This window comes from Rousettus aegyptiacus, unplaced genomic scaffold, assembly GCF_014176215.1.
Source record: "Rousettus aegyptiacus isolate mRouAeg1 unplaced genomic scaffold, mRouAeg1.p scaffold_m13_p_1, whole genome shotgun sequence".
NCBI lineage: Eukaryota > Metazoa > Chordata > Mammalia > Chiroptera > Pteropodidae > Rousettus > Rousettus aegyptiacus.
This window is the reverse complement of record NW_023416284.1, coordinates 37939158-37966725: the sequence shown is the minus strand read 5'-3', so window position 1 is coordinate 37966725 and position 27568 is coordinate 37939158. Positions and strand designations below refer to the sequence as shown.

At 37.6% G+C, this 27568-nt stretch overlaps 1 protein-coding gene and 1 pseudogene across 3 annotated transcripts in view; both read left to right on the top strand.

Annotated features, from left to right (window-relative positions):
* Positions 1-27568, top strand: part of DAB1 (DAB adaptor protein 1) — a 1029186-nt gene that overhangs the window by 896443 nt on the left and 105175 nt on the right. For all 3 annotated transcript variants that reach the window (XM_036228292.1, XM_036228321.1, XM_036228285.1), the window contains 2 exons: positions 3941-4080; positions 11961-12059. In XM_036228292.1, coding sequence (XP_036084185.1) covers positions 3941-4080; positions 11961-12059 — 239 coding nt within the window. The remainder of the gene's footprint in view (positions 1-3940; positions 4081-11960; positions 12060-27568) is intronic.
* Positions 27206-27324, top strand: LOC118606774 (annotated as a pseudogene).

The following is a 27568-nucleotide window of genomic DNA, read 5'->3' as shown; positions in this document are numbered from 1 at the left end:
GCAAATGGAAATAAACACTTGAAAAGATGCTCAACATCATTAGTCCTGAGGAAAAATATAAAACGAAACCATGATATATCACTTAACGACCACTAGAATGGCTGAAGCAGAAAAAGACAGACAATAAGAGATGTTGGCAAGAACATCAGGTAGAGAAACTGAAACCCTCCTACTTTGCAGGTGAAGCAAAGTGATAGAGCCATTTCGAAAACCAGTTTGATAGGTCCTCAAAAGTTAAACATTGAGTTACCATATGACCCAGCAGTTTCTCTCCTAGGTTATAATACTAAGAGAATTGGAAAATATGCCCACACAAAAACTGATACACAAATGTTCTTAGCATTCTTATTCATAATAGCCAAAAAAAGAATAAAAAAAGAAGCAATCAAAATGCCTATAAACTGATATGGTATGTTTATACAATGAAATATTCAGCAAAAAATAAAAAAGGACATGAAGTTCTCATATACCTGATAATGTGCAATAACCTTGAAAATGTAATGCTGCTAAGTAAAAGAAGCCAGTCACAAAGGATTACATATCGTATGATTCTATTTATATGAAATGTAATTTACCTCCAGAATAGGCAAATCTTTGGAGACAGAAAGATTAGTGGTTGCTTAGGTCTGGTGGGTTTGGGGGAGATAGAGTGACTGCTGATGGGTACAGGGCTTCTTTTTGGGATGATGAAAATATGAAATTAGCTAGAGGTAATTGTCGTATAACTATGAATGTACGCAAACCACTGAACTGTATACTTTAAAAGGGAGAATTGAATGATATGGGAGTTATATCTCAATAAAGCAGTCATTAAAAAATTTAGTCTCTGCTATTGACGTTGAGTGTTGATATAATCAAAAAAATACAGGGCTTATTATAGGGTCTAACTCAAAGAGCAGGTGTGAGGCTTAATTGAGAGATCAAACGTAAAACTCTTGGCACACTGACTGGTTTAGTAAATGCTTAAAAATATATAGTAATGATGTTACTATTTTTTCTTAAACACATGGCCTTTCTCTTGTCCATCCTGAAGCTAAGGGTCAGTGGTGCTTTCAGCAAAATAGACTAAGGATTCATGATGACTTAGGATTCATGAAAACTGACCCTCTCTTTACACCCTCAAATAGTATGTGCCTCTGATGGAACAGGCTTATGGCTCTGATATCTGTTATTTATTTCTTAACTAATCTAACTGAGACCTTACTCAAGATGTGCTCATGAAAAATGACCCTTTTAATGGTGGAGCATTTAATGAGAAACTGGATTATCTACTGCATAAGTGCCCTTCATACAAATTAGCTTGGCCCTGGGTCCTAATCTAAATTGGGCTCCCTACTTTCCTCTAAATGGCCTAATATTTTCTTATTAATCTGTACCCTTATTCACCTGATCTGGCTCTGCCTCCTCTTATGAAGCTTCCTTCTTGACAGAGCTCTGTGCCCTGACAAATGTTTCTGAAGGCTCTTTGTATCTGACTCACAGACAGTTTTTAAACATGACATGTAGACTGGAAACTGTTCCATTTTCAAGCTGTCTCTCCAATGGAGTTTTAACGCCACCACTGTATTGAATATCAACAGATTTGGGCCAGGTAGGAGATGAGGCTTTATAGGGAAGTTGGGTACATGTGAAAAACTAATCATAGTGATGAAGGGAATAGGCTTAAAAATACAGATCACAAACCACAAATCTGTGCTTGGGCATCAGACAGATCTGTGTTCAGGCCCCACTCGGTGAATTCGGAAAAGTTACTTGCCCTCTCAAACCTTCAGCTTAGATCCTCATCTATAAAACCAGAATTATAGTACCCACTTCTAGGATTTTTCTAGGGCTAAACAAGTTGATGTGCTTTGTACAGAACATGATATATGCTACCTCATATTGCAGTTATAATTAAAGTTTGGAGGAAGTCTCAAATAGTGAAAGGGATGTTAGTAATGACTGAAATGGTATCATGTGTTAAAGAGGCAGACATGGTATTTATGATAGAATAAGATGACCTTCCTCCAAAACAGACCAAGCCACAGGCCACTCCTACCAAACAGTGCGTAATAATGCAGGGAGAGGTGACCTGTAGTACCATGACCCTGCGGTTGTTCTCTTCGTTCTTAGCTTTAGTCTCTGACATCTGAACTTCACTGAACCTTGGAGGATTAATTTTTACATTGATTACAGTTCCTCACTAATCAGCCATATGGAATATTTTCCAAAGGCTTTACTAGGAATCAGCAAGGGCGCGGTGGGAAAAATAGCAACTGGGGATTGGGGACCACAGGTCCAGGCCTGGCTCTGCAGACATTTCGCCTCATGCCCTCCCACCCTCAGCATTGTGTCTTCCACATGCTGCTTTTATTGGGCTGATAATAGTGGTGACAGTTACCATTTACAGAAAACTTACCATGTGAATACATGCTTTGCATATACTATCTCGTTTAAGTTACTATTCACAATAACTCTGAATGCAGATATTTAATCTTTATTCAACAGATAAGAAACAGAGACTTAGGAGATAGTTTAGTTGGTTTATAAGTGAGAGAACCATGGTGTGAAATGAAGATGGCTGACTTAAAATTTATACCTTCTTACACACCCAGCATATAATGTACAACACATTTTTATTTGTAGTTACCAAAAACTTGAGCTAAGGGCACAGACTTTGTTTTATTTATCTGTTGCCAGTGAGTAATAGCATCTGGTACAGAAGAGATACTCAATAAGGGATGAATGAATAAGTTATTGAAATGCAAGTCATATTTTGTCAGTCAAAAAGTGTCATACAGTGGTTAGCTATTAGCGTTGTCTTTTTTTTCTCAAATAATTCTCAACCCCACATCATACACATAGAGCCAAACAGACAGTTATTAATAATGTTCTCAGCTCCAAGTTTCTGATGCGGGAAGATGTGATGGAGGAGGTATCAGAAGGTGAAATTAATGACATGCCAGGAGATGACTATCAGAAGACTAGGGTGTTCCAGGTTTTAAGAACCACTTGTGCAATGCCCCAACCTGTGACTAGTTTGATGAAACTTTGCAAAGGTTAGAAATTTGAATTTCCGTGTATTCCTATCTTTTTCCCATTATGCGAACTTTGGGCAAGGTACGTGAATTCTGTGACCTTCATCTTCGTCATCTGGAAAATGGATATGGTTAAGGTGTCATGAAAAATGGGGATAAAGTTTGTGAAACATTTTATATGAAACATGTACTCAGTTCACAGTGACTTTGCTGTTCGTGTTTTGTGTGAATGTGTTTGAACTTCTGGTTGATGTGTCTTAGCAAAATATTATGTTAATAGTTATTGAGAAAGCCTCTTGCAGGGTATGGACACATCATACCAAGTAGTGTGGAAGTCTGTTTGTGTACACACATGAGTTAGCAGAAAAGATATCGTAAAACCATTTTTTGATGATTGTCTCTGGGTCATTACTTGATACAAAGCAATTACTCTGAAGTCTCACTATAAAACAGCCCATGGAATTGGGTGTAAAGGAGGGGCTTGGACCCTGGCCAAAGTCGTGAAATGCTGAGAATATTAAAGAGGCTCAGTTGTAATACTATTCTAATAAGAATGTCAGATATGAACTCTTAGAGGGATGATTATTTGTCGAATACCTAGTGTGTATTCAGCACTGCATTGGGTACTTTACATGTGTTGTCTGATTTATTTATTTTAATACCCCTTTGGGGTTGGCTATTTTTAACTCTTTTTTTTTCTGCCTGAGAAAACAAGCTCAGAGAGAAGTAATTTGCCTCAGAATTTAAAAGGCTAGAGCCATAATTTGCATCTAAGAGAACTGCCATGGTTTTCTACTTGGTCCAACAATTCGACTTTCCTAGAACGCAGGAGAAACAAGAGAACGAACTTCAGTGCTGTGGATCTTCAAAGCCAACAAGGCAAAACATCTACATATCTAAATCCTGCTTTTCTCTGTTTTTAGGTCAGGATCGCAGTGAAGCCACTTTGATAAAGAGGTTTAAAGGTGAAGGGGTCCGGTACAAGGCCAAACTGATCGGGATTGATGAGGTTTCTGCAGCCCGGGGAGACAAGTTATGTCAAGATTCCATGATGAAACTCAAGGTGCTGTGTAAACATTTTACTTTAAATAGAATAAGTTTAATAAGACTGAGAGAAAATGATTACACAATTATTATGGTCAAAAAAAATTTCTTTATTCACTTATTGGTACATTTCTTAGGTGACTGATCAGTCACTGCATATATTCTTTGGGAAGAGATTTCAGTCATTCTGCAAATGGTTATTGAGCACCCCCAATGTGGAGGGCCCTATTTTTTCATTTTTGAGTATCACATTTTATTCAGTATTATCTTCATTGTGTAATGTCTGCAGAAATAAAAGTAAAATCATCATATTACATAGTCCCTCATATTTTATGAATTTTTACTATTTTATTTTTAAATAAATTTTACATATTTTATTATATGATAAATATGGTAACAGATGGTATACTAAGATAAAAACTGATTTCATTCATTCTTGTAATTTCTATTTATGTTTCTCAAAAACTTTTAATTAGGGGAAAACATTTTTTAAAGTAATATTTAACTAGATATTTCTGACATTAAAGGCTTTAAAGAAGCCTTTTATTGAACAGCTAAGAAAGAATTGAAAAAATTTTCACTTACAAAATAAGAAAATTATGATATTAAATGATTATTTAAAACATACAAAAAAGAAAAATATTTCTAGATTCTGGTCTCCATGTAGCCTGTATTTCTTTTTCTTTTTTCTTTAAGTTTATTGAGGTAACATTGGTTAATACAATTATATAACTTTCAGGTATACATTATAACTTGACATTTATATATTCTGTTGTGTGATTACCACCCAGAGTCTAGTTTGTTTGTTTTTTTTAAGATGATCTAAAATACTGGAAAAAACCCGAATGATTTAGCATGAAGATAAAAAATATCTTCTGTATTTAAAGCATATTACTCAATTATTTTACTGATTATAGAATTTACAAAATGTTCATTTTAAAATATTTTGAAAATACAGAAAAGTGTGAGGAGAGTTGAAATCATCTATAGTCCTATCAAACAAAGAAATCGGTGTCAACATTTTCAAAGTGTGTAACAAATCTCTTTGTATGTTATATATATATTATATAAATTTTACACATGTAACATAATTGGAATTACTATTTATATAACTACGTCCTGTTTTTTCTCATCTAATAACATATTATGAGCATTTTTTTTTCAATACCTTCAAATAGTCACTGAGGATACAACTTGGTAGTGTAATTTTTTTTTTAAGTTAGAAAAAAGAAAGAAAAAAAACTATAAGGCTGGCCAAATGCCTAGAAGTATTAAATGTAACAACATCTCCAGAACACCATCTACTTGCCTTTTGTTTAATATTTGCTTAATAAACCACAGCTATTATTTTTATTTATACTTACAGATTTTCTCAGCAGTTTAACATGTATGTCAGAGCTAAAAATCCTTAAAACTGTAGGAATCATCATTTAAAAACCTTTAATTTTCTAAAATGTGTGTATATTACTTTTTTAGCTGTCACATAAGCAAACTTTAATAGTTATGTCTATTATAAGGTATACTTGAAAAAGGTATAAAAGACATCAAAATTCTGATTTCACAGTTTATCACCTTGAAAGAGGTTAATGTGTTGTTTTTTTTAATAATTAAAAAATGTTATGAGATTTTATGACAGTCCAATAATGAGCCTTCTTCTTCTACCAAGTTCAAATATGACCGACAAATAGATAAAGGAATCTGACAGGAAGAATTCTAGCTTTGTGACTGGTAAATGCTGGTCTAGAGAACATGATGTAGATACATGGCTACAGTGAGTATCCTTGAAAGAGACAGGTTATTCCACTTGGTTTATGGGGGAGTTGGATAACCGCAACCCTCACTGTTCCCCTCGCCCCCTACCCTGCCTCAGAGCAGGACCTTGACTTACATATGAAATCAGACCAGAATACAAAGCCACTACTAACAGGCAGCTTACATAGAGAGAACTCAGAAGCTACATGTGCTCAGCTTCTCTCCACACCCCAATCAGATAGACACATGCCTGTTCCTCAAGGAGAATCTAGCCAAAGATGGGGATAAAGGCCAGGATCTTGATTCTGTCAAAGTCTTTCGTTACTGAGTTTGAGGCCAGGCAGGTGGAAATTTGCTCCTGACAAATATTAATTAAAGGGCATCAAGAAAATCTCCAATGATCTGGTTCTCACCCAGAGAGCCACAAGTCTCCTGAGAAGGAAAAGGAACTGGTGCATTTTTCCCAGCATCCTGGTAGATAGCCATTCAGCACCTGTCACAAAGTTAACTGCCTTCACGGAAGTGCCAAGTTCAGTGTGGATATGAGGCAGGAGTTGGCCTGTGCTCCCTGAAGCTTCTCCCTCAGAATTAACGTTGGGCCTCACTAGCTGGACCAGACATGGCAATGACTGCCAACTTTGAACACACACACGTGTGTGTATGTTACCTAAAGTGAAATGCTCCATCTGTCACCCCTCATAACGGTGAGGTTCCCAAAGCCCTGAGAGTTAGTTCTTCTATAACACACTCTTGTCAGATGCCCTGAACTTGTTAAGGGGTTTCAGTTCCCAGACAGTTGTGTTTCATTAATTGCAAGTTGCCAAGAAGAATGTTGACATTTCAGCTCCCAGTGGTTTTACTTTAGAAAACAGAAACATAAATGATCGATTCTTCACTTGGCTACCTGCCCAGGAAAGAGACAGAGAAGTACAAAATACCTCTTAGCTTTGCAAAAAGGCCTACTTGTTCACGTTAAGCCTGTGAGAAATTTAAAAAAAAAAATCTGTTTTTCTTTGCTAGACTCTGTGAAGCTGCCATCTTCCCTGTTTTAGAGAGTTTTATCTTGGATTGTAGAGATTTAAGAGGGGATTCATATTATGAACGTGAATGAGCTATTACCTGTCCACCAACAAAGCATCATCGTGATAGTGTTTTAATTTAGAGTCAACTAAGTACTTTCACGTATATTATCTCTTTGGATCTTGTGAGATAAATATTGGCCTCTTCGCTTTGCTAGTAAGAAATCCGAGGTTCATAGAAATTAAAGGATTCGCCCCAGAACCTTCATTTAATCTGAATTTAAACCTAGATCTTCGGAAGCCCAGTGTTTAACAAGACATAGTTTGGGGCTTAATAATATATATAATTTTTACCTACATTTAATTTATCTTGGTTCCCCAGCTAGATTTTAAGCCCCAGTAAGCTACTACCCAAAAGTCACATATCATTGACTTCCAAAGCAGTCAATTTTCACAGACAATGGGCAAAATCATGGTGGTTCAAGCTGTGAGAGGGGATGTGGGAGGGGATGAGATTTCCCAAAGACTGTGACATGAGGGCTAATTACAGAGCCCTAAGTATGTCAGTCAGGGCCGTGTAAGAAACAGAGCTCACCCTGGCTGGGTCAGATGAGGACACTTGAGTAAAGGAATTACTTACAAAGGGTAAGCAAGGTTAGGGTAACAAAAAAGGGCTGTTAAGTCCATGGCCACAGTGGGAAGCTTTTAGCACCCTAGGAAGAAATGTATTTGCTAGAATCCAGGGAGAGAAGATGGAGGACGAAGTCCCCTCCCTCACCAAGCAAAATTATAGCTACTGCCAGAGATACAGAATAAGGACAGGAAGGAGGTGATATGAAATACCCTAACTTCTCTCTCCATCCAACTTCTGATCTCCTTCCCGTGTCTTGGAACCCAACTGGAAGCCAGAGGGCAGGAAGCTCAGAGGACCAGAGAATGCAGCCCACAAGCCCAGTCTTTGAGCATGAAGCAGGGCAGAGGAAGATATTTGTTATTCCCCTTTTGAACTGGGGAAAGTGAAATTTAGGATGAGTTTTTATCCAAAGATCTTACAGCTGGCAACTCATAGAGCTGAGATTAGAAACCAGATTTCATTCATAGAGCTTTCTGGAATAGCATTCTAGATTCTCAGCTATTCATGCCCAAAGCCTGTTGTGTTTTCACACCTTCATTTATATGTTCCATGGAGATCACAGTCATCCCGTCACGTGTATGTGCTATCCTGGGTGAGGTTTCTCACAGCCCTTTCCTGTGCAGTGTCTTAGAGGGTTCTCACAGCAACCCCCAAGATGGACGGGGCAGCCTATTAATTCTGCCTGGCATCCCTGACCCCTTCTCTATGTATAAATTCCTCCATCGAGATGCTGCCTATGTGTGACTCCCTTAAGAATGTCATTTCACACCATGCCTAGCACACAGCGTTGCTTAATAATACCAATATCAGTACTGGTAATAATGGTAACTGTTAGTTACTGAGCTCTCCCTGTGTGCTACACACCGTGCAGAGTGCAGTATGTGTGCAGATCATTTAAACGTCCCAACGTTCTTATGAGATAAGAAGTGCCATTATTCTCATTTTCGAGTTCTTCACTGCTGCATCTGGGAGCTGGTGGCTCCACCTACCTATTTTCGGAACATTTCGAGGTATTTGTAGTATATTGTATATCTTTTTTTTTAAAACTAGCTTCCCCCAAAAGCTCTTACAGAGTGTTATAATAGAAGGAACACCAACATTGGGATTGAAAGATCGCTGCTTAAATTCACTTTGTGTCTTACAAATTCCTCAAGGTTTGGGGTGGTTACTAGACCCTCTGACCTGTGTTTCCTCACACCTAAAATGAGGGAGCTACTTCTTGCTTCCCAGGATCATGGGCTAAATTATATGACATGTAAGAGAACCTCTACCATAGAGTTGATACCCAAGATAATGACTGACTCCCTAATTTCCAGGTTTCCAACAGTGACTTGCTAGGTCCGAGGGTTAATATTAGGCACAGAGTCCCCAAAGTACCTATGTCTACATCTTCTGATCCTCCAACCAGAGCTGTCTTCTGGACCTCCATTCTTCTACATAACAGCAATGAATAAGCTTATGGGGAGACGAGACCCCGAGGCTATCTGGTGGCAGGCCCGCTTGCACTTAGTGCAATTTTTCAGAGCTTCTCTCACAGGAGAAGCATACTTGATAAAATTTGAGTTTTATTTCCCCAAAGATAGAACCATGTGGATAGTCCTTCTCTTTTTCATTTGTCATAAAAACCTACCATCAGCAGCCCCAAGCAGAAATGCTCCTGGAACATGGATGTTTGCTCTTTCTCTCCTTTTGTATGTACAGCCATATTCTACCAGGGAGTTCTTTGATAGTTATGTGGAACCAGGAGGAAAGAGGGTCATTATTGAGTCAGCACTACTGTGTGCCAGGAATTATTGCTATTTGATGTCGCAGTAATTCTAAGAGCTAGGGACCGTTAGGACTGTTTTGGAGATAGACATTGAAGCTACTCTTACTGACCAAAGGTGCAACCCTCTCCCCACCATGTCCTGTGATGTCCTTAACTAGGACAGAATTAAAGAAGGAGGGGCTCCCCTCCCCTTTGACACAGTCCTTCCGATCTTTCCATTTACCATCAGGCTACTTCCTTTTCTTTCTTTCTTTATGTCTGGATAACTGCGGTCAAAGGTTAGGCTGAAGGAGGGGGTAGACAGCATAAATTATTTTACTCCAAATCAGCAAAGAACAGAGTGCAAAGTCAAGGTTTCCTAGGTTCAAAGTCTTGCTTATTTACTACCTGAGTGAGAAAAAGTCACTTCACTTTTTTTTATTGCCTGCTTTATTCTGGGTTTTGTTCTCGACAGTGGGCACATCGAATGAACAAAATGAAGTCCCGGGAAAAGTTGAGCTTTTGTTCTTTGGTCAAAGGCAGACAGTCAACAAATGAATGCATGTCAGATGTTGTAAATGCCATGAGGAAAAGAGGCATAGGAAGAAATAATGAGATGCAGTTTGTAGTATAAGGTCAAGGGATTAGAGACAGTGTTTCTGATAGGGTGGCATTGAACAGAAATAGTATTTCTCTGGAATCGCCTAGATATATTTTGACCTTTCTCCTGCATCCTTAAAATCATCCCGCAAGCAACACATGGAGTAATCTAGGGACCTCTGAATAAGTCGGAGACAAGAGGACTTAGCTTTGAGGAGTGAGTCACTCTCTTTAACTATTTAGAGGACAGTCACTGGAGGGAGGGTACCTTATAACAATGTGTAGCAGTCCTGAGAGGCTGAAAGAAAAACACTAGCTAGGGTTGCAGAAGAGAGAAGCTAGGAAGATACAACGTAGAGGAATAATATCTTCTCCCTGCACCAAAAGTCTGGAGAGCTGAGTTGTAGTCTTAACTTTTTAAGCAATAATCTGTGCCCTCTTGGGACTGTCCACCTAACTTTATAGGCATCATTTTCTCATCTGTAAGTTGTGAAATTTGAACTGGTTAGTTTTAAGGTTTGTTCAGGCTCTAACATTCTGTATGTCTGTGAGTGTGTAAGAGGCAATTAAGAATGTGTGGATGACTCATGAGGGAGTAGATTTCCTACTTGTAGGTACCCATAGAGGAACACAAACTTTAAGGGACAATCATTCAATCACCAGAAGTTAATTTTTATTACTTTCCTACAGGGTACCAGACATTGTACTTGGTAGGTACTTTAAATAAAATTTTATTTAATTCTTTCAACCATGCATGAAAAGTATTTACACTTGAGGAAGTGGACTTGAGAGTTAAGTGATTTGTCCAAGATTACAGAGAGCTAGAGGTATGATCCAGATATTCTGATTCCACAGAGTATTTCCAATACCCAAAGTGAGGATAATGGAACAACCTCAAGACAATGCCCCTGTCTATGGCTTCTGGTCATATCTGTGCTCTCTAACACCAGTCATTCTCAGAGACTGAGGTTGAGCATGTGATATTCTGAGAATATCACAACCGACTTTTATCAGTATTATTTTACAGTAACTTATACTAATCCTAAAAGCTCAGAATCATAACTGCTGAGAATTGGGCTGACTCTTGCCCTCTCCAGAAGCTAATAGTGATGAAGGGGTTGGAAGCCTCGAAACACCTAATGCAGTGTCAGCAGCAGCCCTTGAGCGTAAATCCCTTGACATGTCCTTACTCTGAGTTGTAGCCTGGTATAAAACCCATGCCTACCTGTAATTGGTCACCACAGGGGCTAATTTAAAAAGTAAGTGTCTTTACTTTTGACTTGTACCATATCTGCTTTGGGGTACTCTGGATAGTAAGTATATTCGTGTAACAATAATTTACTGAGTATCATTTGTCCTCCAGGAACTGTCCTGGACACTAGGGACAGAATAGTGAGCGGAGTAACGTCCATATCTTTGTGACCTTGACCTTCTAATAGGCTCATATACATATCTTCAGTTTATAAAAAGTTTGGGAAAGTGGGGAAACAGATGTATTGATGAACAGAATCCTTTCTGTAGGTGCTTTCCTTGAAAGCACAAATGACTCATAGAATGATAGGGAAAGGGGTAAAGGAAAATGCAAAATGTCTGTGGGTAGAAATTACAAACCATAGGGATAAACTGTGATCATCATATTTTTTGAAACAAAAATTGAGACATGCAGTCTGGCAATAGTTTTTCTTTTCTTTTTAATCTCTAAATTGACTCATATGAAAGCTTCTTCCAGGAGCATAAAAATAAAATCCTATTTGGGGATATATTTCATGACTTGACTTTATTTAAAAGATTAAAACCACATCCAATATAAAACCCAGCAAAGATATTAATAAGAGGACCATATTGTGTTTATCTTGGGATCTCAAATTCTGAGCTGAGTATCTAGGTACGAAGTAGGCATTCTATAAATCTTAGTCAATTGAATCAATGTTCAGATATCTATTTATACCTTATAACAGCTTAGGATAAGTATTCCCCTAAAACATCAAGAAGATGCAAGCACATTAGGTAGGGAAGCCTGGAAGGAGCAAAGAGAAAGGAGTGTGCATGATTGGTGGTATCGGTTGATGGTATCTGACATGCTTTTGGGACCAGAGGGAATTTTCAAATGAAAATGCTAAAGTAAAAACCATGTCTTCTTTCAACAGGGTATTGTTGCTGGTGCTCGTTCCAGAGGAGAACACAAACAGAAAATCTTTTTAACCATCTCCTTTGGAGGAATCAAAATCTTTGATGAGAAGACAGGGGTAAGTTAAAGAATCACATGGCATTGTGAAATTGAATCCATTGACAGATGTGCCCTTAAAAGCCTCTACTCGCTGGGCAGGAATATCAAACAAGCATAAAAACACATAAAGCAACTGACAAACTTGATCAACTGTGATCATCCATCAAAGGGAGGCTCTTTTCTGACTTGGCCACAGTGTGGCTGCACCATGTTTCTTATAGTGTAATTGTGATAATAGTGTCTCACAGTCCTGGTAATCTAATGGGAGATTGATGAGCTTTGAAGAGCAGTGGGTAATGTGACAGTTTAAGTTAAATTTCTTCGTGTGTTGGCAACTCTAATGACATGCATTCTAGAGGGAGACACATGGCGGTCTTTTGACTCAGTCAAAGCATCCAGACTCTTTCGAGTTTAACCTATGGAACCTTGTAGTTCCTGTAATCAAAAAGAATAAATGGAGTTTTCAATCTTTAAAAAAAAAAAAAAAAAAATCTCTCACTGCGTGACCAGGAAATGTGAAGGCTGATATGTTTGTCGAACAAACCGAAGAAGTGGTTTGTGTTTTCATCAACCTCCCAGAGGCAGTTAGCTCTCAGATTTATCCCCAGGGCTTAACTGACATTGTCAGTCCTTTTCATTGATAGTAAGAGAAAAACAGGGCAGAAGTCAAATGGACATGTTTTTCCTTTTATTCATTTATTCACCTCCACATGTATCACCTCCTTTGAACTTAATAAGTTAAGTTATCAAGCATTATATAAATAATAACTAGCCAAGTTAATTAACCTTAGTTATTTGCATTATTTTCTCCTCTTTTTTCTGACTCATTAGGATAAGATATGGATAGCATGATGATTATTTAACAGTAAAAATGGGTTTTCTTGAAAAAAGTTACTCCTGAATAATTAGTAATAGGACAGATATTTGTACACCTACATTCACAGCAACATTATTGACAATAGCCAAAAGGTAGTAGCAACCCAAGTATCCTTCAATGGATGAATGGATAAACCAAATGTGGTATGTGCACACAGTGAAATATATTCAGCAAAAAAAGGGGGGGAGGTTCTGAAACATGCTATCACATGGATGAACCTTGAAGACATTATTCGACGTGAAATAAGCCAATCACAAAAAGATAAACTGTAGAATTCCATATAGAGAGGAGTCAGATCCAAAGAGACAGACAGTAGAATGGTTGTCGCGGGAGGGGGTGATGAAGAGATAGCGTTTAATGTGTACAGAGTTTAAGTTTGGGAAGAAGACGGTGCTGATGATGGATAACTATAATGGTTGTACAACATGAATGTACTTTATGCCACTGAACTGTATGCTTAAAAATGGTTAGATGGTAAGTTATATGTATATTTTCCCACAATAAAAACAATTGATAATAACTTTCATTTATTGAGTACCTACTATATACTAGGTACTTAGTCACTTTACGTACGTTATTCAGTTTTATCCTCACAACAATCCTGTAAGATAATAGTAGCTACTTCATCAAGCACACAACATATATTGGCATTGTTATATGCCCTTTATATGGACCAACCCATTTAATCTCCACAGCAACCATAGAAGGTAAACAGTATTATTACTTTCATTTTATATTTGAAGATATCGAGGAGAGGAAAGTATACATAACTTGGTGAAAGTAAGTGGTGGAAGATATAGGATTAGAACCCAGGTAGCCTAGTTTTTCATTCACTTAACTGCAATGCCTGTTATCTCTCAGGATAAGTGACTTTCCCAGGTTCACCCAGCATGTAGGAGGCAGAACTGAGATTTAACCTCCAGTTGGCCTGAGTCAAAAATCAATGCAATCGACCTCTGTGTCAGAGATAAGTGGGTCTGCCTGGGGGTGCCTTGATAGAAGGGAGCTTAGAATGAGGGCACAAGCATCAGTAGTAGAGAAACTTGAATGCAGCAAGAATAAGAGCCTAATGGAAGCCTCTCTTGCCTTAACAAAAGTATGATTTCCCTTTTCCTGGGCAGACTATTGTTTGGAGACCTGTGCTCAGTTTTGAACCTCACGTTGTAAAAGGGATATAGGCAAATCAAAGAATATCCTGATAAGGTAGACCTGGGCAGCTAAGAGACTAGAAGCTATGCTGAGCCAATACAGATGTGGCCTCATGGGATACTGGGTAACACAAAGGAGGCAGAGAGCTTTGGGCTTGTGGAAACTTGGAGGATTTCAGTTCATTAGCATCTGTTATGGGAGGGAGCCAGGTAATGTGGATCAAGCCTAACCGAGAGATGCTTTCACAATGGTTTATATGCCCCAATCTTTTGTCACCATCTTAAGTCCTTTCCCCAACCCACACCTGCCCATTGCCATGACAACTAGCAACCAAAGGAACAGGAGCGAGGCTGAGTATCAGATGCTTTATCTCATTCAGGAGCATGTTTTTGGGCTGTGCTGTTCCATCATGTATCTTACCATCAAATAGGCTATGCCCAGATAATTAAAGTCCTAATCACCAAATTTTAATGCAGAGTAGTAGTTTATATTCGTTACCTTTATCTAAATTCTCACTCAAGGGTAGCTGAGCTGGCCCTAAAGAAAGATACCACGGAAACTTATAACACTATTTTTTATTTTTTAGTTGGACATATAACAACAATAAAATCATTTTTTCAGCCCAAAACCGTTTGGGTTTGTAGAAAAAGTGTCAGATCTCAAGTGGAGAAGCAGGGTGAAGGCAAAGTTAAATGCTTCCTGTCTGGCTTAGTCTGCTCTGGTTCTGTTTGATTAATGTTAGGCCTCTGTAGCACCAGCTTCTGAAACTTTACCTTGTTACTAAGCCTGAACACTAGCGTGGGGAAAGCTGGTGGAGAAGACTAAACATTTTTAAGCCTGAAGTAGAGACAGTAGGGGGCACCCCATACGAATAGTGTTCACCTCTCCAAAGAGTCGTGTAGTAGAAGAAGGTGTAGACTTGCTCTGTGTGACTCAAGGAATAGAACCAAGACCCGGTGATAGTTTCTAGGAAGCATTTTCAATTTATGAGTAAGAAGAATTTTCCACCAGTCAGAGCTATTCAGCAGTTAGGTGGACCACCTTTTGTGTGGGTTCACCATGGCTGGGAATATTTAAGCAACAACCATATGATAAAGAAGTCATAGAATGAAGTCAAGTAGAAAAAAGGTGTTAAAGTCACATCTAAGGTGGTTACTCAGATTAGTTTTAAGATTATGTGTCTCCCTTAAAGTTAACCCTATTGATAAGATTTATCTTCTGTTAAACGGAAAATTTTCATTGGAGATTATGAGCAGGAACAGTTTACTAAAATTTTGTCATTACCCAACAGGGGACTGATTGCATTGTGCAGAATAAGAGTGTAATTTAAGTTTTTGGTCCTATCAAATAGAAAACTAGATATTTGTCATTTGGAATGACCTATTTTAGTTGTTTATTATATCTAAAGTATTCCTGCTCAAGCTTGACTGCAGTTTTTTTTTTTAAAAAACCAAGAAAAGAAACATTTGCAAACTGTGACAATAGCTAGAATTTTAAAATCTAAAGCTGTCAAAAATGTTTTGATCCCAATTAAAGAGACCCTTTGCAGCAATTTACACCTTGTCTTGAATTTCAAAGTGTTCTTGATCCCGATCCTTATATGAGTAAATTTTGTTTTATTCTTAGCATGTTGCAGAGAATAAAACAATATTGAAAGCTGTTCATATTTTCAAATACCTAAGTATCGTTGATCTGTCAAAGAAATCAGTGAGAAGGCAGAAAATGTCATATATAAATTCATCATTATTAGTAATAGAAGGAGCAATCAGGAGTAGAAATGGTTTTATATCAATATGGTACTAGGTCCTCAAATCACCAGTAGACACCAAGGCAGAAGTGATGTCACCTTCATTTTGTAGATGAGGAAACAAGTTCTGAGAGTGTCCCCGAATTGGCTGTAGACTCAGAACAGAGCTGCCAACTCCAAATCCTGTGTCTTTCCAGGGAAACTCATTGACTCTCTTCTCTCTCCATTTATTGTTTTTTAAAATAGAGTTATTATAGTTTTATTTCATAAAATTATTATAATTTTATACCATAAAAAGCATAAATATTACAGGACCCTAAATGTAAGCTTGTTCCTCAGAATAGAGGGCAGTGGTCTGCATCAGCTTTTCAGATGATGCAACATCTTATTGCCACAATCGTATGTGAATTTTGTACATTTGGTTTAGCCATCACTGATTTGGCCATACTATATGTGCCATTCTAAGTGCATTACAGCAATTCTATGAAGTGGATGCTATTATTATCACTATTTTACAGAGGAGAAAACTGAGGTCCAAATAATTTAAGTCATATAGCTAATAAGTGGCAAAGCTGAGATTCAAACCTAGGTAGTCTGGTCTAGAATCCTTGATGCTAATAAGATATTACTAATAATAACATACCTGTCTTAGTCTATTTGGGCTGTTATAACAAAAAATATGATAAACTATAGGTGGCTTAGAAAAAAAACAAACATTTATTTCTCATAGTTCTCAAGGCTGGGAAGTTCAAGATCACAGCCACAGCAGATTTGGTGTATTATGAGAGCTCACTTCCTCAGAGACGGTGCCTTTTTGCTGTGTCCTCATGTAGTGGCAAGGCCAAAGACGATTTCTAGAGCTTCTTTTATGAGGACATTAATCCTGTTCATGAGGGCGCCACCCTCATGACCTAATCACCTCCCAAAGATCTCACCATTTTAAGGGTTAAAATTTCAACTTATAATGGAAGTGGGTGGAGGGAGGAGGCATAAACATTCAGACCGTAGCAATAACAAATTTTATAAATGATTTCCTTTTATATATATATGAGAACAGGTTCAATATTATCTCTGTTCTACTTTCACCGTTATTCACTTTCTTTCTGCTGAGCTCCTGAGTGAAGATAAAAGGTGTAGAGTTATAACTGGGACTGTCTTTTGGCAATAGAATTAATACATGGTTAGGCAGCAGCATATTGAATGCCTATTTTCTGCCATGCTATGCTCTGTTTTATGAGTAATCAAAGATATATAATATGTGGCCCTTGCCCCAGAAGTGTTCACAGTCCAGTGGTGAAATCGGACTCACAAAGTGAACTGACAGCTGCTAAGACACAGGTGAGAATGGAGTAATCAGTACTCAGGGCATGTAGACCCAGCTTTGCCTAGAATATTCAAGAAGGTCTTCACAAAAAAGGGCAAACTTATTTGACAGTGGAGGAGTGAGTTAGAGAGGACCAGGTAAGCAAGTCACAGGGGGAGAAAACCATATTTCTAAATGCACAAATGTCTAAAAGAGAAAGATATGTATGCTCATTTATTCTTCCCTTCAGGAAATATTCGCTGAGCATCTCTATAAGCACACAGATGAACAGGCTGTATCTTTTTGTTCATCACCGTTATCTATCAAGTTAACACAGTGACTCCCACATAGTAGGTGCTCAGTGATACTGCACAAAAATAAATTGATTTAGTGATTGAAAATTGGCAAATGTACACAGAATATGCAAGACATAGGAGGAGAGGTGGAGAGTGGTCCAGGTTTGAATATCGCCCATCATAATAGAGGGGTAATGGTGTTTTAAATGAAATGGCTGCACTTAAATTTCAGGGCTGATTTAATAACTTATTCTTCAGTGAAAACCAGATGTCACCTTATCTGTGTCTCATCAAAAACAGGACTGTTCTTTCTTTGGTTGTAATTGGATGTTTTGAGTGGAGTCTGGGGAGGGCAGCTGAGGAAGAGGTCCTAGGGAGGGAGTCAGGGGGGACAACAAAGGGACTCTAGAGCAGGATGCTGGGACCTGGGGGTAGGTGGGCTGTCCCTGTCATCCTGGGAGCCTTGAAACAGTACATAGGACACTCACAAGAAGAGAGATAGGGGTGCATATAGCTTTTCAAATTAGTGTTTTAGATTTCTTCAGGTAAATAACCAGAAGTGGAATTGCTGTGTTTCATGGAAGCTCTATTTTTAATTTTTTGAGGCACATCCATACTGTTTTCCATAGCGGATGCACTAATTTACAACCTTACCTACAGTACTCGACAGTTTTTTCTCCGCCTACTCTCCACCGTTTGTTCTTTGTCAGTTTTTTTATGATGGCCATTCTGACAAGCATGAGATAACATATCCTTGTGGTCTCAATTTGTATTTCCTTGATGATTAGTGATGTTGAGCATCTTTTCATGTATCTGTTGGCCATCTGTATGTCCTCTTTGGGGAAATGTCTATATTCTCTGTCCATATTTTTAGTAAGGTGTTTTTTTTTTTTTTTCAGTGTTAAGTTGTATGAGTTTCTAATGGTTTTTTTTTTTGGATATTAACAAATTACTGGATTTATCATTTGCAAATATCTTCTCCCATTCAGTAGATTGTCATTTCATTTTTTTGGTGATTTCTTTCACTGAGCAAAAAATTTTTAGTTCAATGTAATCTTGTTTGTTTATTTTTTCTTTTGTTGTCCATGCCCAAGGATATATATCCAAAAAAAATATTGCTAAGACTGATGTCGAAGAGTTTACTGCCTATATTTTCTTCTAGAACTTTTATGGTTTCAGGTCTTACATTTAGGTTTTTAATCCATTTTGAGTTAATTTTTGTACATAGTGTAAAAAAGTGGTCCAATTTCATTTATTGGCAAGTATTTGTCCAGTTTTCCAAGCACCACTTATTGAAGAGACTGTATTTACCCCATTGTATATTCTTGCCTCCATCGTTGTAGATTAATGACCATATAAGTGAAGAGTAATTGCTGGACTCTCTATATATTCCATTGATCTGCATATCTGGCATTTTATGCCAGTGCCATACTGTTTTGATCATTGTAGCTTTATGGTATAGTTCGGAATTGGGGAACAGGGTACCTGCCACTTTCTCAAGGTTTCTTTGGCTATTTGGTTTTTTAGGGTTTTTTTGTTGGTGTTTGTTTGTTTGTTTGTTTGTTGTGGTTCCATATAAAAGATTAGCCTATAAGTGTGACTGTATGGTTAAAGCAGGCTTTCGTGGATCCTGTCTTATTTAACAGCCAAAAATTATCGGAGGTTTTTATTGACTGTTTTATACAGATGAGTCAGTTAAGGTACAGGTAGGGTAAGTGGTTTGCTCATGGATTAGTACATGTAACAGGAACTGAATTCAAATTCATATTTGATAATTTCTAAGCTTGTTTACTTTCTTTTACACTAGAGACTCTTCACTTGATAGTTTCTGTCCCTGTAATGGGTATATTGGAAATTTATGTAGGCAATTTTGGTGGTTACAGTTTTGGGGGAAAGGATGTTAGGGTTGGAATTTTTTAGGAGACAGATGCTAAATATTCTGCAGTGTACTGGCCAGTGACACACAACAAAAAAAGTATCCCATACTATGTGACTCAAATGTCTTACCAGATTTTGATGTAGATGGATTACCCAAATCAAAAACTTAACTCTATTTTACCTACTTTACATATAAGTAAAGTATTTTTGTACCGTATCTATAATACTATATTTTCCAGAAATGCAACTAAACTGAACGAAAGATATACTTTGTTTTGTTGGACCTCATTAAGAGCTGTTCATCATTGTGGAAAACCATACCACTGTGATACTCTTCATATTTGAGTTACCCACACAGTACTGTGTATCATTTTCATGTGTAGCTATCATGTTTACCATAACTCATCTTATTTGGTTCTTCTTTAATAGTGTCAAATATAAAGAAAAGAGTTCAACAAAATTAAGCTGAATGTTCCCTTAAACCCAAATATTCATTAGAAGAAAGTGCAAACATAAGACCATCATTATTTTCTTTTATTGTGGTTGTAACAGGATTTGTAAATAGAAATTCACATCTTTTTTTATCAGAAATCAAATTCTTTTATTTCTCCTTTATATCATAATTAGAATATTTTGATTTACTTAAACTTGATACATATAGGTAGATTATATAATCATTTCCAGACAATAAAGGAAGAATTACAAAATATTTGTTATAAAAAAGAGGTATTGGGTCAAAGAAAGTGAAGAACCCCTGTCTACACCATGCTATCATTTCCATTATTTAATTCACTTCATTCATTCATTCATTCATTTATTTATTCCAGCAATGCTTATTGAGTGAAAGGTATATTGGGATGAACAAACCTGAGATCTTTCCTTTGAGAAACTGATAGGAGGTAAGACACATATAAATAACTAAAATTTAAAGCAAGAATAATGAATATAATAAGAGAAAGATATAAAATTATCATGAGAGTTCAAAAGAAGACATAATTTTTTCCATTTGAAAAACTAGACTGATTAAGGAAGAAAGGGTAGAACCTCGAAAAATGGACAGGGTTTAAAGTTGGAGATATAAGAGGGCCAGTATTCAGGCAAAGGGAATCACAAGGAGTGTCCACTAAATCTATGCAGTGGGAAAGTCATGAAGGAGGACAGTCATGGAGAAGAATGAGAGCTCGGTCATTCTGTGTAGAAGGATATGTGATTGTTATCAGTGAAAGATAAAACTGAGAAGGTAGGTAGGGGCCAGGTTGAAAAGCCTGAAATATCGAACCAAGAATTTTTGTTTGAATCATGTTTGTTACATCCTCAGTCATTTTTCAATGTATTCTGTAACCCTAAATCTGCACTAGATATACAAAGAGATAGGTACTGTGACTGTAAGCCCACCTTTAGCTTTTAAGATGCCTTTGTGCAAATTAGGAAAAGGTTTCTTCTTTTATGACTCATTGCCATTTGCTGGGAAACTGTTGCAATAATGATACACATTTTCGATGACTATGCTATGACTAGTTCCCCTTAGAGCTATACAGTGCACACCTGGCCCTGCTGTATGTAGCAGATCAGGGAGCATCATCAATGGATGAGCGTAATGCTGGTGGTACTGTCTTGCTGTTTCCTACACAACCATTCACTGCCCAGCTTTCATGATTTGCTCATGGTGACCCCTCCTCTCTGAACGCTCTTTGCCCTTTTTACCCAATTTAACATGTCCTCATTTCTTAGGGGCTCAGTAATGTCAACAATGATAACAATGGCAACACAGTCCAATGATTGTCATTTATCAAGCCCTTACTCTAGATCAGGTGTTCTGTTAAACAAATTGCTTACATACTTAATCCTCTGAGCAGGAATCATATCGGATCTGTCTGAATCCACGGCCCACACTCCTCGCTAGTATAGTGCTGGCACCAGATAGTGGACATAGTGGAAGGATCCTGGAGTCAAGATCCAGAATGCCTTGGATCGACCTCTGACCAGCTGTGTGGTTATAAAGCAGTTTTCCTTAATGACTTTGTGTCTCTTTTACTCATCTGTAAGATGGGGATAACGAAAGTACCCATGTTTAAGGTTAGTCCAAAATTAAATGAGGATTTAATTTAATTCCTTAAGACTCAGAATAGTGTCTGATATATAATAAAAAGCTCTAGGTGTTAAATAATATTATATTAGCTATGTTGTCCCCTCTCTGGTATAGACTTTCTCAGCAGAATTAAGAAATCCTTCTATAATGCTCCTAAAGCATCCTCTGCTCACCTTTATTACAGCACATGGTTAACTGAATCATATGGAGTTGACTCACACACCCATCAGCCTACATGCTCCATGAAGTACCTTGCTTCATCCATCACCATATCTGTAGGGTATCGCATAGGCACTGACATGTGACAGTGATATTAATTGGGCACAGAAGGAAGGAGGGAAGGCAGTCAGGGAGGGATGGAACAAAAGAGAAGAAAGAAAAGAACAAGGAAATAATAAGTCACCTTATAATGAAATGCTAATTGTCTGGGCCAGATATTAGACCCAAGATACTATATACAAGAGATATTAATTTCATCATGCAGACAGTGAGTACAGAAAGAATAATGTATATAATTTAAAGTTACCCAGTCTTAGGATGTCAGAATGGAAGGTCCCTTGGGCATCTACTAATGCGCTCATTTTAGAAAGGAAGAAACCTAGAACCCACAGAGAAGTGCTGCCCAAGACCTCCCAGCAAATCACATGCAAAAATGCCGAGGCTTAAACATCACTCTCTGATGCTCACAAAACAGGAAGTAGAAAGTGTCCTTTTTCCTCCTTCTACTTCCTGTTTTGCCTTCTTTACTCTTTATCACCTGTTCCCTCTATTCCATGGTATACTCTTTGTTCATTCTCTTCAATGTGTACTCTCCCACATGCCTGACAGCAGCCCCGCATCCATTTTAATATCAAAGAGATTGAACATCTAAGGGGAAAAATTGGGTCTCTATGTTTAGTGTCTTGTTGGATGATATTGGATTTTAATTTATCACAATAAAAACTCGATTTATAGCTCAAAACCAACATATTTTAAGAAATTGGAACTGTCAGGAAGCTGCCTCTATAAGATAATTTAGACAGAGGATAACTCATGACAGGGGAAAAAGGATGTTTGTATTAGCCTGGAAACTGAGACCATGAATGTTCTCAAGCAGATTTGGTAAACTCAGAAATGTAATATCTTTTCCTTTATGAATTATTTTATTAATTTTGGTCTTTAAAGAGGTAAAGAGGTAATAATTTCTATGCCAGCTGCTTTCATGTACTTAGCCTCACTTAATTCAATCCCCTAAGAACTCAGCTAAGAAAGTATTATTACTCCGCTTAAATAGATGAGGAAATTGAGACCCAGAGAGGTTAAGGGACTTGCACAAGACCAAATATCCAACAAACTGCAGACATGGGAACTGACCTCAGCATTCATAGTGGTTAGGCCTATGACTTTTCAGCTCCTGGTGGTCTCTTTCCTCTTCAAGGGCATAGTTAGGGCCTCTGGCAAGCAAGTAACATTCATTTGCTCTCCAGGAGAAAAGTCAAACTGTCCTTATGGTGCCAGCATGCAGACATCCTGTAATTGAAGTTTTATTAGTTACTCTGTGGGCTTCTGCATGGGTGTGTGAGCCAGTGGTCTCAAAGCTGGAGATCCCAAATATGCAGCGTGACCTTAGAAATGGCTCATCTGCTTGCTCTCTGGGACTTTTGCTTAAATGCCCAGATAGTATATGTGGTGGGCCATATGGCCTCTTGTAGCTATTTAATTTTGCCATTGTGGTGTGAAAGCCACCAGAGACAATATGTAAACAAACGAGTTTGGCTGAGTTCCAATAAAACTTTATTTGTAAAAACAAGTAGCTCGCCCACTATCTGTAATTTGCTGGCTCTGTTCCAGATAATTATTAAGGAGTCTTCTAATTTTCTCATTCTGATCCCATGACGAGCCCTGTGGGAGAACAAGATGAGCACCAGCTGGAGATCTCTGTTTTTTTATCTCTGGGTCTTTGTTTACTGCTTTTTGGCGGCTGACTTTTATAGAAGTACTTTTTATAAACCTCAAAGTATGTAGCTCTGAAGAATTGTATTAGTTGTTGCTACCACTTGTGGAGCACCAATTGCCAGATACTATGCTAAATGCTTCACATATATTTTTGTCATTGAATTCTTACAGTTTATCTATTAGTTATATATTACTATCCTCATTTTACAGATTAGATGACTGAGACTCAGAGAAGTTAGGTCACTTAACCAGGACTACTCTTATATCTTTACTCATTTATTCATTCAGCAAATATTTATTGAGTACCAACTATGTGCCAAGGAATATTCTGAGAAATGTGCATGCATTGGTGAATAAAAAGAAGGTCCCTACTTTGTGCAGTTTGCATTCTGATGTGGAGAGACATAGAAAAAACAATAGACAATCATACCTAATACACTCTGTTAGAAGGTAACAAGTGCTATTAAAAAAGAGAAAAATGAAGCAAGGTCATGTCATTTCTCCACTGTACTTTCTCTGTCCTTGCAAAAGGGTCTGTGACATATGTGCATTGTAAATCACAACTATTAACGTGTTCTGGGAGCTTCTTGTAGTTTTGAGGGTCAACTGAGTAATGGGGAAAGACACTTCTGCAAATTCTCATCCAAATTCCAGAGGCCATTACACTTGATAAATCAGAGCTGTCCATTTGGGTGTCTCTGCTTTTATTTAGATGACAGATTCTTTATGTGGGGTCTCCTGTTTACTGTTTTTCTATCTCATGCATTTATTTTAAATTTTCATTTAGAACTCATTTCCCGTGACTGTGCCTTGGTTGTTTAATAGGCGATTCTCTTTTTACAAAGACACTCTTTACTGGAGCTGTTTGTATTAAAACGATGACACTGTAATTAGGTGTAGCACTGATATGATGGCTCCGTGTGCTTCTCTCAAGTACTTCTCAGTGGCAGCCTGAGATGGAGCAGCATTAATGGTCCTGGGTACAAGAAAGGAATGTGTGTCATAGAAAGCAAGAGATTGGGTCAAGGTGAGAGACCAGTAAAATTTACCTCTCAGGGGAGAGAGGTCTGTCTGGAAAAACATACATGGTAGAACCTTTCCACATGCCCTGATTACTTGCCTAGATAACCAGTGTGATGAAAAGAGATTTGGGTTTTCTGTCAGAAAGCCTGGATTTGAATCATTGCTCAGTTACAAAAAGTACAGGTTGAGCTATAATCATAAAAACAACAACAACAATAATAGTGATGAAAATAATAATGTAAACACTATTGTCCCAGATCTTATAAGCACTTTACGTACATCTCATTTCGTACTTTTTATAAATCACCGAACCTCTTAGTGGCTTAATGTTCTCCTTCAGAGTCTGAGAGCAGTAATTGACTAGCCAATCTTTACAGCAGTCTTGCAAAATATAGGTATTATCTCTTTTTTATACAAGATAACACTGAGGTTTAGAAAGATGCAATGAATTGCCAAGATGTCTCAGTTAGTAAGCGATACCCTGTCCGCCACATCATTTCATACCACAGGTCTGCTGACCAAAACTAGGAAACTAGTGTGTGAGTGTGTCTTAACATTGATTGCTAATGTTACCTGGAATAAAACACTTCAGTAATTCCCTGGTTTCCTTTTTCATTATTTGTTCATTAGTGCCGTAGGTAGGTAGTTCGCGGTAGGTAGGTAGGTAGGTAGGTAGGTAGGTAGGTAGGTAGAGATACATATACAGATAGATATATATAATTCTAGCATGTGAGATGAATCTAATACACTTACATTTTTATATATCACACTTAGTCACTACTTTCTTGCACCTTTTCCTGCTTTTCTGTAGCCTAGGAGCATTCACATGCCCTGATTACTTGCCAATATGAAAGGTAGGGAGAATGTTAACAAAGAAACAAATGAAAATGCTAGACTGAGTAATTTGAAGGCAGGGTCCATGATCTGGTCATCCTTGGATCTCCCACCTTCTGATATGTGATAAGCTCCTAGTAGTTATTTGTGAAATTGCACTGGATTCCTCATGGTAGACATCAAGCAGCCTCTGATTCACCTCCTTGCCTAGCTGTGTCCACTTAGAACTTTAAGCCATTGAGAGTGGCCTCTAAATTCTGTCAACGGTTATCTCCCTGAGAAGGAAAATGTCAGCTCCATCCTGTATGCTGGTGGCCTTGATACAACCCATGTTTCTCCAGTCATATCTGTACTTCGCAGGGTTCCTTTAACTTCTAGATTAATAGAAGGTTGTATAAAATGTATTAAAGTTTGTATATATGTAGTAAATCTCACCACCTAGTGTTATTAATGATCTTAATGTACAGGTAAGTCATTTTACCCCATTTTCATTTTTTACCCATTCATCTAACATGCCTTTATCTTTTTCCTCATCTCTTTTCTCCCCCTTTCATATGCATGTAGATACAGTCACCCTTTTTTCTATTGCCATATGTATTTTCCAAAGACATTATCAAATACTTACTATGTTTAAGATCTAAAGTATAATCTGCTTTAAAAGAAGCATAATATATTTTGCAAATCGAGGGGAAGGTAAGGTCTGAAGGGAAGAAAAAAAACTAACATTTATTCGGCATCTACTACATATCGAGCACTATAGTAATATAAGTTCCTGGAGAACAGAAACTCATGCCTTACTCTACCAATTCTGTGCCGTGTCCAAGTGGAGATCCCCGCACCCTGCCATACAGGGGCAGGAGTCCCCTCAGCTGTGTGACGACCCCAACATCAGGTGCAGCGTGCAGCCGTCTCAGCTGTAGGCAGCCCCTCTGCTATGGCTTCAGCCAGATATTGCTATTGGGATCACCCCAGCACTCACTCTTCCTCCAGCTGCCTCAGTCACACAGCTCAGGGATTTGCCTGCCAGAATGGATTTGACTTCTTAAACTACTTAGAAAATCAGGAGATTTCACATATACGAGAAATTACCCAGGAAGCATGGCCTTGGTATTTAAATATGAAATGCCTGCACCTCCAGAGACTGGGGTCTGAATTTTTCATGATGTCTAAGAGATGTGCAGACTATTTCAAAATTACATATTTAAAATTTTGAGAGTAAAGATCGTACTGTCAATTGTCTAAACTCAAGACAGTCATAACCTCACTTTCGAGGAGAAGGTACTTCATCTTCTGTTTAAATGGGTCCGAGGAGAGTGTCTAGACTCAGATACAGAGATGCATCATGTCCTGACTCTGCAGTATGATGTAATTACCCATGTGTGTAGATGTGCGTATTCTTTCATGTTTATTTCTTCACTGTCAAAGCTTGTGCTTATGTTTTTTCCTGCTTGTCAGTAGCCTATGGCACAACTACCCTAGCACTTAACAAAAATTTCTTCATTTGATACAATGATAAAAAAGATCTCTTATATTTGAGAATCACTTTGTAGCTTTGAAAATGCTTTTACTTTTTTTCTTACAAGTGATTTCACATTAATCTTACAAGATATGTATTACACATACAGTTTTACTGGTGATAGACCTGGAGCTCAGAGGTTAATTACCAGCCTGAAGTCACACAGTGATGATTGACAGACCCTAATCCATATGTACATTTGATGCCTTTCTATTTATAAAAGTAGCTTATATTTATTAGAGAAAAATTACAAAATAGAAAAGTCATAAAGAAGAAATACAAATTACTTGCAATGTTGCCACTTAGATGTGAATCCAGTCAGTATTTTGGAGTATAAACTACCAGTCTTCTTTACACTACCATAATTTTTTTCAAAATTGAAATTGTACTGTACATGCTGCTTCGTAACACCCTTTTTAACTTGCTCACATCTTTTATTAAATGTTTTTTATTACATCATTTCAATCACTATAAAGCATACTAGCATATGAGCGAAGCATAATAAACACCATGTTGTTGTTTATGGCCATGCCCCCCTGAACAAACCCGATCCTGTTTGATCTCAGAAGTTAAACAGGGTTGGGTCTGGTTAGTATTTGAGTGGGAGACCATCTAGGAAGACCAGGTGCTGTAGACGTAAAATGAATGAATGAATGAATGAATGGGAGGCCACCTAGGAATACCAGGTGCTATAGGCAACAAATAAATAAATAAATAAATAAGCACCATATTGTTAGTATCTGCATCTTTGAACCTATTTTTATACTCATCTCTGATTATTTCCTTCACTGAAATTCCAGAATTAGTGAGTCAACACATATGAATATTTTAAGGTTTTTGATATATATAGATATAAATATAGATATAGATATAGATGATAT